At 47.6% G+C, this 12,211-nt stretch overlaps 1 protein-coding gene across 2 annotated transcripts in view; it reads right to left on the minus strand.

Annotated features, from left to right (window-relative positions):
- CTIF (cap binding complex dependent translation initiation factor) overlaps positions 1–12,211 on the minus strand; it is a 117,736-nt gene that overhangs the window by 63,810 nt on the left and 41,715 nt on the right. For both annotated transcript variants that reach the window (XM_083883288.1, XM_083883287.1), the window contains exon 6: positions 1,471–1,547. In XM_083883288.1, the coding sequence (XP_083739414.1) occupies positions 1,471–1,547 (77 nt within the window). The remainder of the gene's footprint in view (positions 1–1,470; positions 1,548–12,211) is intronic.

Here is a 12,211-nt window from a genome sequence, read left to right on the forward strand (position 1 = left end):
GGGGGCTGAATGCTTCTGTCTGCTGATGGCTTATCTGAAGGGACCAGAAAGAAAAAAGAAACAGAAATGCACATCTGGTGTGTTCCCTCCCATCCTTCCAACTGGCAGGTTTTGTCGGATGAGAGGGAAGAGCCAACACACACCTCCATGGTTCACCACAGCCTTGGGCATGGGGCTTCAGGCAGGAGACCTCTTGGCCCTCAGAGTGTCCTCTCCTAAAGCATCAAGCACTCTTTGTATGGCAGAGGAAAACCAGAGATGGGAGCAGAACTCCCTAAACTCCATTCATAGGAGCCAGCCCAGGGCTCAAATTAAGCCCACCCAGCTGAGTCTTGCAACACAGCAGACCTGGTTATAACCATGTTTTGGTGACCACAGGGGTGCAACCCAGCTGAAATAAGACTTTTTGCCACCCACCCCAAATCACAAGACTAAACTGGGTTTTGAATTGTGTACAGCTAAAAAGGAGGGAGTCCCCAAAAGGAGAGGAAATGAGAGTTTGCTGCCACAGAATGTTTCTAGGTTGCTTGAGGAAACTCTTTTTAGCTCTTTTTTTGCCCCCTTGGTGAAGCTTAGGAAAATCAAACCATGCAGAGTTGACTACATCATAGGTGTTCATGAGACAAGAAGCAATGGCAAGATTTGAAGGACACAAAGGTATCTGCAGGACTTCACCAAAAATGCCCCCCATGACAGCTCAGGCACAGAGTACACTTTATTCCAGGAGAAAGCACTGGCCACTTTTTCTCCTGTTCAATAATCTTTAAAAGTCATGGTTTTAGAACTGCTTTATTGCCCTGGGTGTGTTGTCTCAGCTGGAGCAGAACAAGTCAGCAGAAATAAAGCTGCATGTACAACTAATTCCCTTATTCCTCACTTCTTTTCACATTTAACCATAGTCACGATTCCCATCAAGGACTTTAGATGCCCTCATATAATTGAATATGCATTTTACACAATTAAATATCCAATTGACTTGATTAAATTAACTCAATGGATTGAAATCACCAATGCCACAGGAATTCAGCTGCCTGCACAGCACATCCCCTCCTTCCCACAGACACCTGAGGCTGGCTGTGACCCCCTCTTAACCAAACCGTACCCGCTTTTCCAGGCAACCCTGAAACTCAGCAAATTTTGCTTTTCAATAGAAAAAAAGGAAGCAAATCCCAAGGACTCGAGCTTTTACAGACAACAGCTTGCCAGCTGTCTCTTCGAATACAAGCAGGGGGATCTGACTGTGCAGGAATAAGTACAAGGGGAAGAGAAGGTCCTTAAGGTACTCCTGGGTCAATGCAGGACACATCTCAGAATATTTTCAGGGTGTTAGTGCTGAAATAAGAGTTTATGCATTAACACTGCTGAACAGCAGCACTGTCCAAAGACTCACCAAGAGGCAGTTGAGGAAGATGTGCAACGAAGAAGAGAAGATTTAAAAAAAACCCCAAACATTGAAGAGGTTTCACCTACCTCCGGTCGTTTCTCCTCCTTCTGAACAGTTTTTTGGTGTGTGCGATTTCAGCTTCATGAGGCAACGGATGGTAACCCTGAAAAACAGAGGGAAAAGCAGCCATCAGCTCCAGGAGGCACCAACAGGGAAAGAATGAGAGAGACATAGAGCTGTACACCCAGCACATGAGCATGGTAAAAGAAACAGCTTCCCCCCAAACATCCTCACAACATCCCAGACCCTACAAGAGCAGGTCTGATAATCCACAGATATGTTGTGCCCTCTCAGGGCTGTTGTAAGGAGCAGGGAATGAAGTTATCTGCAATTTCTGTATGGAAGAAACCACACAGGGCTGGATCATGTATGTATAAATCCCAATCACACAACAGACAAAGAATTCACCCACTTTACACCCTTGACACACTGGTGTACCTAAGCCATCCAATTTCCCTGGGCTGCTTCCCTTGTGTATTTATCCAAAACCCAGCTGAAAAAATGTCTGTAAAGAAAGATGCTCAGCACCATTTTGAGGATGCTTGGGGAAACCAACAGGGGCCACAGCTGGTAGGTCTGCAGGGGCTGTGTCCTCACCCCAGTAGGAAGGGAACAACCGCATCAGGAGCACCTCACTGAGCCTGCCCACCACAAATGAGTCAGCCCTGCAGCAAGGACAGGTGGGATCCACCTCACAGCAAACTGAGGTGACGAGGATGGTAAATCATGTGCCCAAGCCCAAGATGAAGGAGGGTAGATTTAGATGAGATACTAGGAAGAAACTTTTACTAGTAATTAGGCAGAAAGTCTTTACTGTGAGGGTGGAGAGGCCCTGGCACAGGTTTCTCAGAGCAGCTGTGGCTGCCCCTGGATCCCTGGAAGAATTCAAGGCCAGGCTGGACAGGGCTTGGAGTCACCTGGGACAGTGGAAGGTGTCCCTGCCCGTGCCAGGGGGTTGGAATGAGATGATCTTGAAGTCCCTTCCAACCCAAACCAATCAAGGATTCAATGATTCCAAGACAGGGCAGTGGCAGAGCTGTGTGTAACTCCAGCTGCTGCCTCTCCAGTGTCCTCTTTCCACTGAAGGTGCTGACTCTGACGTGGTCTGTTCATCTGATAAGGGGGCTGCAGTATTTACCATCCTACTATGGGCATGATGAGGCTTTGTTAAAGCTCACACAGAGCTCTGAGGTTCCTGGATGAAAGGCCCTACGTAAGTGCAAAGTATTATTTATTTTCCAGGGACCACGGAGCTGTCATAACCATAATGAATTTTATTTATGCAGTATTGTCCTTCCCTAGCTGGCAATAAAAGCCCTGTAAAAGTTGCTCCTTTTATTTCCATCACCATCTATCTCAGCCTGGAGCTCCAGCTACTTCTGGGAATCACCATGTGAGAGGGGCCATGAGGGAGCAGCCTGGGCACAGGCAAGGGCTGGGTGGGGATGTGCCTCATCCAGCAGCAGCTTTGTGACACTGGCATGACAACTTAACACACTGACTTCAGAAAAAAATCCTTCTCTCTTTGCGTGAAGAGACTTTGGAAGTGGCAGTTGATTTCAGTAGCAGTCACGGAGGTAACAGTATTTTGAGCTTCTCTGGTGGAAAATGTAATAAAGGAGAAAGGGTCCTGGGGATGATGATGAATTTAGGCCAGAGAAGACACCACCAAGTTGAGGACAGACTGGGTTTATTGCGACCATCAATCCTGATCACTGCAAAAAGCCTGGAGAAACTGCTGCAGCAGCAACCCCACAGCTCCCAGGACAGCTGGAGCCTTCCTATTCGGAGAGCTTTGCTCCTCCAGACTGCAAGCCATAAGGAATTCACTGAGCCAAAATATAAATCTATTAGCAAAGGTCCAAAGGAGAGCTACATTGATGGTGAGGGGTCCGGAGAAAGTGTCTGAGGTCACTGTGCTTGTTCAGCCTCAAGAAGAGGAGACTGAGGCCAGACCCCACTGGGATCTGCAGCTCCTCCCAAGGGACAGCTCCAATCTCTGCTCCCTGTGACAGGGACAGCATCCAGGGAACAGCTGGAGTTGTGCCAGGGAGGGTTAGGTTGGATATCAGGGAAAGGCTCTTCCCCCAGAGGGTTCAGGCACTGCCCAGGCTCCCCAGGGAATGGGCACGGCCCCGAAGCTGCCAGAGCTCCAGGAGAGCTTGGACAGCTCTGCCAGGGGTGCCCAGGCTGGGATTGTTGCGGTGTCTGTGCAGGGCCAGGGGCTGGACTGGATGATCCTGGTGACTGCTTCCAACTCAGAATATTCTAGAATTCCATGATTCTGTAACAGCTTAGAATCACAGAAACCCAGAATGGTTGGGGTTGGAAGGAACCTTAAAGATCATCCAGTTCCAACTCACCTGCCCCAGGCAGGGACCTTCCCCCAGACCAGGGTGCCCATACTGAAACTTCTTCACAGCTGAGGGCTGTGGTTTGAGTGTTCCCCATCACTCACTTTCCCAACCACTTATTTTCACTGAATGCACAGGAGGAGCTTGATATCTCTGAAAAGTCTGCTCCTTTGAAAATTACTTGCAATTGGCCAAAAGACACCAAACTGGATAAGAAAAGGTGAGGAAGGAGGAGACACACAGTCCAATCCCACCAGCAGAGCTAGTTTAAGAAATGAGGCTAAAAACAGTACAATAATTAGTGAGGCTGTTTCTAAATGTTGTACTACCACAGCAGGCTGCTGCTTGGGGTGTTTTTAAGAACTTAAGCTGCATTGCAGACACATGTGCAAATACAATTACCTTGGAAAAATGAAACTATCTCCGCTCCACACAAGGACCAATTTCCTCTAGTGAAGACCTCATTAAAGCCTCAGGAGCTGCCTTTCTGCTCTTTCCAGCCAGAAATCATATGTCCAGTGGTGCATTCTTGCATGTCCTCCTTGCAGAGAATCCCTGTGCTTCCTCAGACCTCTACCCACCAGCAGCTGACGTCAACAGGACGAGAGGTGAATTAATTACATGGGAATAAGTGCCTAATCCAAGGAGCACTTCTGGACACTGCCTGTGCTTGAAGAGAGGAGAACTTCATGTCCCCATTTATGAAAATCAAACATCTCCTTTCTCCAGCTGAGCAGTTCCCTTACTCAGTCCTCGTCATGAGACAATGTTTTGGAAAAAAACAGTCACCGATCCCTACTCTTGTCTATTTTGGTGCCTAAACAAAGCTAAATTTGGAAGGGAAAAAAGTTGACCTTTTTTTTTTTTTTTTTTTTTTTTTTTTTTTTTGTGCAGAGAGCTGATGTAAAATGAAATATCAGCAAATTGCAAGTAGGGCGGAGAGGCTGGGGAAGACCAAAGGTGATGGGTGGGTGGGGACAGAATCCCAAGGGCATGGTCAGAGTTTTGATAACACACCTCCTGTCTCGAGGCTGCTGCCCACCATGGGTCATGTAGGACAGCCATGAAGTGCCTGCAGCAGGGCCAGCTCACTGGGGACAATGTGGATCTGAAATGCTGCTCTTCCATCTTTCAGCAGACACACTCCTTCTGAAGTCAAAGTCCCTGAACAGAGCCAAAGGATCTCGTCTCTCAAGGCAGAAGACCCACCCTCTGCTCTGCAGTGGGTCTACAAGAGGGATGGGTTTTTCTCCTGCTTTGGCCAGACACGCCATCTCAGGTGCTCATGGTTTTCATAGGCAGGTTTGCAACTCCTTGGTGGGCAGCAAAAAATCACATTTGGTTTTTTCTCACATGGATTTTATCTTGATATTTATTCACAGGTGGCTGGAGAAGGTAACAAACCAGTATTTCAGTGCTGCTGGTTCTGAAAGCGATGGGTGTGGAAAAAGCAAGGCACAAGGAGCCCATGGTCACAGGAAGGATTGCTAATAGGGGTAATTTTCAGTTTTGGAGCTAAACACTCTGTGGTTTGCATGGTGGGAAGCTTGGAGCAGAACCTGAGACGCCCATGTGACTTCTAATGCACATATGTTCCAATTTAAATCATAAACATACATGCACTAAACAAGAAGAGCCAAAAGCTCTGGAAATGAAGAGTTGCTCAGGAATGGTCTGCCCTCTGGGCCAGTCCCCAAGAGATCAGCTGTGTTGTGACATGCATAGACATTTTTAGATTTTTTGAGGAAAACAGCTCTTGGAGAAGGTGATGTCTGTCAAGCTCAGGTGACTGTTGTATGGCCAGCTAGGGAAATCTGTCATCTGCTGGAATTCCTGCAAACAGAGGTCACAGGCAGCATGTTTGAAGGCCTCATGATCTCTTTTTGTGCTTTACCTTCCCAATGAAGGTGTCTGTCCAAGCTTCATCCCTATCCACCTGCCTGTGGGAACCCAAAATGCTGCTCCCCAGACACATTTACATCAAAGCTTAATGAAGGAACTAATAAAAAGCTTTCAATATCTTGCTGGTATTCTGCAGCAACTCAAGAAAGTCCCCCTCTTTTCCCATTGATACCTGCCCCTCCCCAGCAATATCCCTCTGCTGATCCCACCCCACACCCCAGCCCAGTAATCTGCAGGATACTGGCTTGGGATGGACACGAGGACGAGGGGCAGTAACAGAGGACAGAAATTATTTGGTTTAGTGCTACTCTGCTACAAAAAACACTTTGCCATGATTTTTCTCATGCCTCTTTTGCAGCAGGATCACCTTAAGAAGCTGGAGGAGGGCACCAGCTTTGCCTGTTTGACTGGGACGGTAAATTAGTATTATCTGAAAATGGTTTGGGTTGGAAGGGACCTTAAAGACCATCTAGTTCCGCCCATCTGCCAGGGACCCAGGGGCAGCCACAGCTGCTCTGGGCACCCTGTGCCAGGGCCTCCCCGCCCTCACAGCCACCAATTCCTGCCCCACATCCCATCTGGCCCTGCCCTCTGGCCCTGGGAAGCCACTGCCTGTGTCCTGTCCCTGCAGGCCTTGTCCCCAGTGCCTGTGCAGCTCTCCTGGAGGCCCTTGAGGCCCTGGCAGGGGCTGTGAGCTCTGCCTGGAGCCTTCTCTTGTGCAGGTGAAGAGCCCCAGGTGTCCCAGGCTGGCTCCAGAGCAGAGGGGCTCCAGCCCTGGCAGCATCTCCGTGGCCTCCTCTGGCCTGGCTGCAGCAGCTCCACGTCCTTGTGCTGTTGGAGGCAGGGCTGGGGCAGCTCTGCAGGTGGGCTCTGACCTGAGCACAGGGGCACAGGGGCACAATCCCCCTCCTGTCCTGCTGCCCACACTGGGGATCAGCCCAGGGCACGGGGGGGTTCAGGCTGGGGCAGGTCCAGCCTCTCTTCCATGAATGCTCCCAAGTCACAATTTAATAAGCAGGAATGAGGCAAAGCTTTTTAGTGCCACTGATTCTTCCATGACCACCCTGAGGCAGCAAATCACAGCAACTCCTTTGGCATCTGAAAACAACAGCCTTACAAAAGGGATAGTCCTATCTGGGACCAACCTGCACCCTCCCTTTTCCTCCTTCTCCTCCACTGCTGCATTCCCAAGTGCAGCTGTTGCCTGAGGTGGGTGTTTCACAAAGATTTGAGGGGTTTCTAGGGGTTTGGCATCATTGCCTCATCCATGTGGTTTTAGAGCCTGACTTTCAGATGTGAAACCTCAGCCCACAAAGCAACTGCCTTCACTCATAACTTATTCAGCCTCTTTTATGGATGTTCCCCACGCAGCAGGAACAACCCCAGCCTCAAGCAGGTGAAGACACCTGAATAGGAAACAGCAACACTGAAACCCTGAGTGTGAACAGAAGGCTGAGAAAAGCACTGGACTGATGGAAAAAAACAAGGCTCAGGGGATGAGAGAAGGAAAGGATCCAGCCACAGCTTTATCTCAAGAGCCTTTTGTGCCCCCAAGAAACATCCGCCCTTGCTTATCTTAAACAAATGGTTGCAGAAGGCCTGAACTGAACAAACAGGTTATTAGGCCTGAGGTAGGAGCTGGGAGTTTCGCTGGGTTTTATTGCACCCAAAGTTCAGGGTGGGATTTATTTTCTGGGGGAGTGGGAAGGGTGAGGTGGGGCTGGGATCACCGAGGACGCCCCAGCTGCCCGTGCAAAGGGAACAACAGAAATACCGAGGCTGGAGGGAGCCAGAAAAGATAAATATGTTGTGGTTGCAGAAATTATCAGCAGAAACCCACCCAGTGAATTGCAACACTCTGCAACAAGGCACTTTCATCTACCTATAGGATGGATTGTCCAAGGCAGGGAAGTCCAGGACAGCACAGAGCTGCAGATATATTTAACTTTTATTGTGCCAGTCACATAATCATGGTGCCTGTAGGGTTGAATGTGTCAATATATGTTCAGTACAACCATCCCAGCCAGCCTCTTGCACGTGGAAAACATGACAAAAGTGGCACAGGTAGCACTCCCACGACCTTTATCCACCCAAGGCTGGCATTTCTGCTGGAGAGGATTTTAATGGAAGGTGCCCCAGCCCAAGGCAGGGGTTGGAATGAGATGAGCTTTATAGTCCCTGCCAATCCAAATCCTCCTGTGGCTCCATGATTCAGTGATACATGAATATCTGTAAGTCCTGTGGGCATTTCCAGCAGAGCTCTCTCCTCAGAGGCCACTTGTCTCTTCCTCTTCCAGGAATTCCCATGGCTCTGGTCTGCCACCCACAAGGGGAATTTTTTACATCTTGGAAGGAGAGACCTGAGGCACAAACCAAAGCCTTGACCTGATCTAGAGGCCGTGGAAGGACACCAAACATTGTCAGGAAGCCACACTGAAATTATTTCCTCTCTGTTAAAATGTAAGTGATAAATCTGTTCCTTTAAATTGCAAGCTATTCATATTTTCCTGTAAGGTGCTTACAATAAGAGCTGCTTCTGACTAAGCAAGCAGTAGGTGTTCAACATCTAAGGAATGGAAAGTGCAACAATTTTGCAAAATACTCCCTAAATACTTGATGGTTGTGGCTCTACCATCCTTCCTCACCCACAACACAGCACACTCCAAGGACACCTTCAACCTCAGTGACTGGAGCCAAGTCTAAATTAAACTACAGGACTGACAAAGAAATTAATTTCCAGCCATCCAGGAGCCAAAAAAGGAGCAAAACTCTCTGGGTTTTGCCACCACTGATCTAAGAAGTTCTGTCATGGAGAAGAGATGCTCTGTGGGACCTTGCCAGTAGGATGTACTGGCCTGATAAATCATGGCATAGTGCAACATGCCCCAGAGAGGGATCCAGGAATTATTTGGATAACTTTGTCAGACACAGGGTGGGATTCTTAGACTTGTCCTGCGCAGGGACAGGAGCTGGACTTCAATGATGTTTCTGAGTCCCCTCCAACTCAGGTCATTCTGTGGTTCTGTGATTCTAAGTAATTCTATGAGTGATGTCCCAGTCTGGAGGATTTCCTGGTTTAACTGCATCTTTGGGGTGTACACCATAAACCACAGATTGCCAGCAAAGGCTGAATGTGTGGCTGCAGCACACATGCCTCAGTGATGAGCACTCTGGAGGAGACTTTTTCCAAAGAAAAGAGTGAGATGGCTGTGGCTGTGATCAGAACTGCAACAGCTAAACATCACTCTTGAGTTACCACTAAAAGCACCTCCAGTATTCCCTTGTAGGGGTACAAGGACACAAACTCCTGGATTTCCACTTGGTGAGTGTGAATGCTCTGGTGTGCACTTCTCACAGAATAATGGATGTTTTCATGAACCACAGACTCTACACATGCAGTCCTAGACCCAAAGAAGTATCATTCAGACCCAAAGAAGTGTCATTCAGAAAGACACAAACACCTGGATTCCCACCTGCTGAGTGTGAATACTCTGGTGTGCACTTCTCACAGAATAATGGATGTTTTCATGAACCACAGACCCTACATACACAGTCCTAGACCCAAAGAAGTGTCATTCAGAAGCACACAAACACCTGGATTCCCACTTGCTGAGTGTGAATGCTCTGGTGTGCACTTCTCATGGGATGATGGGTGTTTCATGAACCACAGACTCTACACATGCAGTCCTAGTCTCAAAGAAGTGTCATTCAGACACTTATTTTCCCATCACCTCTCCTTGATGTTTGTTATTGGCTCCTGACAGAGAGCAGACACACAGAGCTAGAGGCAAGACAGCACTGAAAATACTTGGTGGCACAAAATACTTGGTGGCAGCTCAGCTGTCCCACCTCTGCAGCCAAATCTGGGATGGCACAAAACACACAGAGAACGGCAGAACAACCCACCACGAAACTCCCTGTGGGGGGTGAAGGATGCAAATGCAATTAAAGCATTAGAATAATTAGGCAAAGCATCCCAATTAAAACATGGCCTGAACCTTCCTTGACGCCTTCTGCTGATTACTGACAGCACGTTTTCCGGGGTCTATTTTTAACTCTTGGCCCCTGAGCTCCTGAACTACACATAATTCAGAGATAATAAAACTTTAAAAACCGGGACAAAGTCTCCTAGGAGGACCTGCCTCTGCAAACACACAAGTTCAGGGCAGCACGAGCAGGATGAGCTGGAGGAGAAGCGCAGGCAGGCAGAGAGATGGGGACAGGCTGGAGACACTTTGCACTGAGACAGGGTGCTCCAGACACGCCGACACGGACACACGGTGCCATAGGAAGAGTATAAATAACAGACAAAAGAAATCCCCTTTTGTTACCAGAATCCGCAAATCCCAAATCGGTTACAAGCTGACTTAGGAAATGGAGCTTTTTCCCATGTTGTAGCAAAATGGGAACAATACTTTGCGAGTGGAAGTAACTCTAATTGTTTTAACTGATGTTATTTTAGTGTTGTTTAGGTTTATTGTTTATTTGTATGTATTTCCTCTACCCTGGTCAGGATTAAAAACAAACTGTGCTGTCAGCAGTAAAGCATCCCATCCATAAATAAATACATTTATCCAGTAAGTATAGTTACAACCACGCCATTGCTTGGAGTCCTTAAATGCAGATTATTTAAAGAATCACTAAAATAAATTGCACTGATGACCTGGGTTTGCTTTTCCCTGGAAAAAGAAGCCTTTTTCAGCTAATACTGGGAATAAATACTGCCCACATCACTTGTGACCAGGAGGCACCACACATGCTGTTTGGTTTGCAGTCTGTCCAGGTAGCTCATGCTCCTCCTGAGAAAGGGCTGCACTACCCTGAAAAGCTTTTCTTACATTTTCTTGGGCTTGCACCAGCTTAGGGATGAGGGAGGAACAGCTTTACCTGGGCCTTAAGAGTGTTATGAAGTTGCTATTGGAATATTTATAATTTATTTCAGTGCCTCTGGGACCTCACTTTTCTTTAAAATATATATTCCTCTATATTTGTCATGTTCCCTAGTCTGGTTTTTCCTGTCCCTTGTGCTCTTCAAAGCCCACCACTCCCATTTGTGCAGCTCAGCATGCTGCTCTCCATCTGGGATGAAGTGAGGTGGGATGGCAGGAGGTCCCTCAACACTTCTCCACTGTTCCAGTGTGGTGGGTGGTGTCACAAGGGGGAGACCTACAGGCAGAAATGGAATAAATTCTTAAGGTGACTTATAAACACACCTGGTAAGGCCTCAGGGAGCTTAGCAACCTCTAAGCTGGAACCTTTCTGGGCTATGCCCAGTGTTGGTACAGCCTCCTCTGGCCAGGTATGCTTGAACCTCAGTTCTGCTCCCAAGTGATAAGGGCAACATCCAAGAATATTTTCATTTCACCATAACTATTAAAAAAAGATGTATTTTCCATGTCCATCTGCAATCCCTCAGAAGCAGGCCTCCACTCATCTTCTTTTGGACAGACCAGGGCTTCAGCATGAAGGAGCTTCAAGATTTGGGACAGTGCAACAGTTATGAAACCCCTTACATACAAAGTGGCCACTTCACAGCCTTACACACAACAGGTGGCTTCTTTTTTCTTTCACTTTGAGTAGATCCAGAGGCAACAGGAGAACTTTCTCAGTGCTCAGTCCTTGGCACTTCCCACTGGACACTTTCCAAGTGCATGAAGTTTTTCAACACCGACAAGCAATAGTTTAGAATTCAACAAGTTGGGTTTTTGTTTGTTTGTTTGTTTTTAAATATGATCCATATCCCTGTGATACACATACTGCACTATCAAAGCAAAAGGGAATTTTGACATCAACTTGAATATGGTTGTGGTGGTGGCAGCCTCTCTTGGACCCTCAGTGGACATTTCTCACAGACTTTCATGGCTGAAGCATGGTCCTTTCCCAAGTCCCTTGTGTTGTGCTGGAAACATTCTCACAAAACAGATGTTCCTGTCTGCAGGTGGCTGAAGACAGAGCCAATGCACCTTCCTCAGGACCGTGCCACCAAGAGATGTCTCTTCTCCTCTCTGAAGTTGCTGCTTAGTCTAGTTCAGCCTACAGAGATCATGTGAGGATCCCACATCTCAGTCCCCTTGCTTGGAAAATATCCCACTGTGTAGTGGTGTGGGTTTGCTTTTATCAGTTTATGTATGTATCTGTTCCTTGTATTAAGTTCATTTTTGTAAGTTATAATGGTTTGCCCCATGTCACCCATGTTCCACCATCATTGGTTTCATCCCAACCCCAGTTATATGTCAGTCAGAAGTTATCCAGCCCCTGGGTCTTGTCTGTCACTTTGGGGTCTCTCCCAAAAGTCTGGAAAGTTCCATGAAAAACCCCAAGTGATTGGACAAGACTTCAGCTGTCTCCCCACCTGAGTTATTCATTTGTTACTATGTGTGTCATTTATCCAGAGAGCCGTGCCGCTTTGGCCCCTGATTTGTCCCCAGTTAGACCCATCCCTGAGTTCCTCCCCCCAATAAAAGGTGTTGCATTGGGGGGGTTCAGAGAGATCCTTTTCTCTCGTTTTTCC

This window comes from Zosterops lateralis (genome assembly GCF_965231275.1).
Source record: "Zosterops lateralis genome assembly, chromosome: Z".
NCBI classification, from domain to species: Eukaryota; Metazoa; Chordata; class Aves; order Passeriformes; family Zosteropidae; genus Zosterops; species Zosterops lateralis.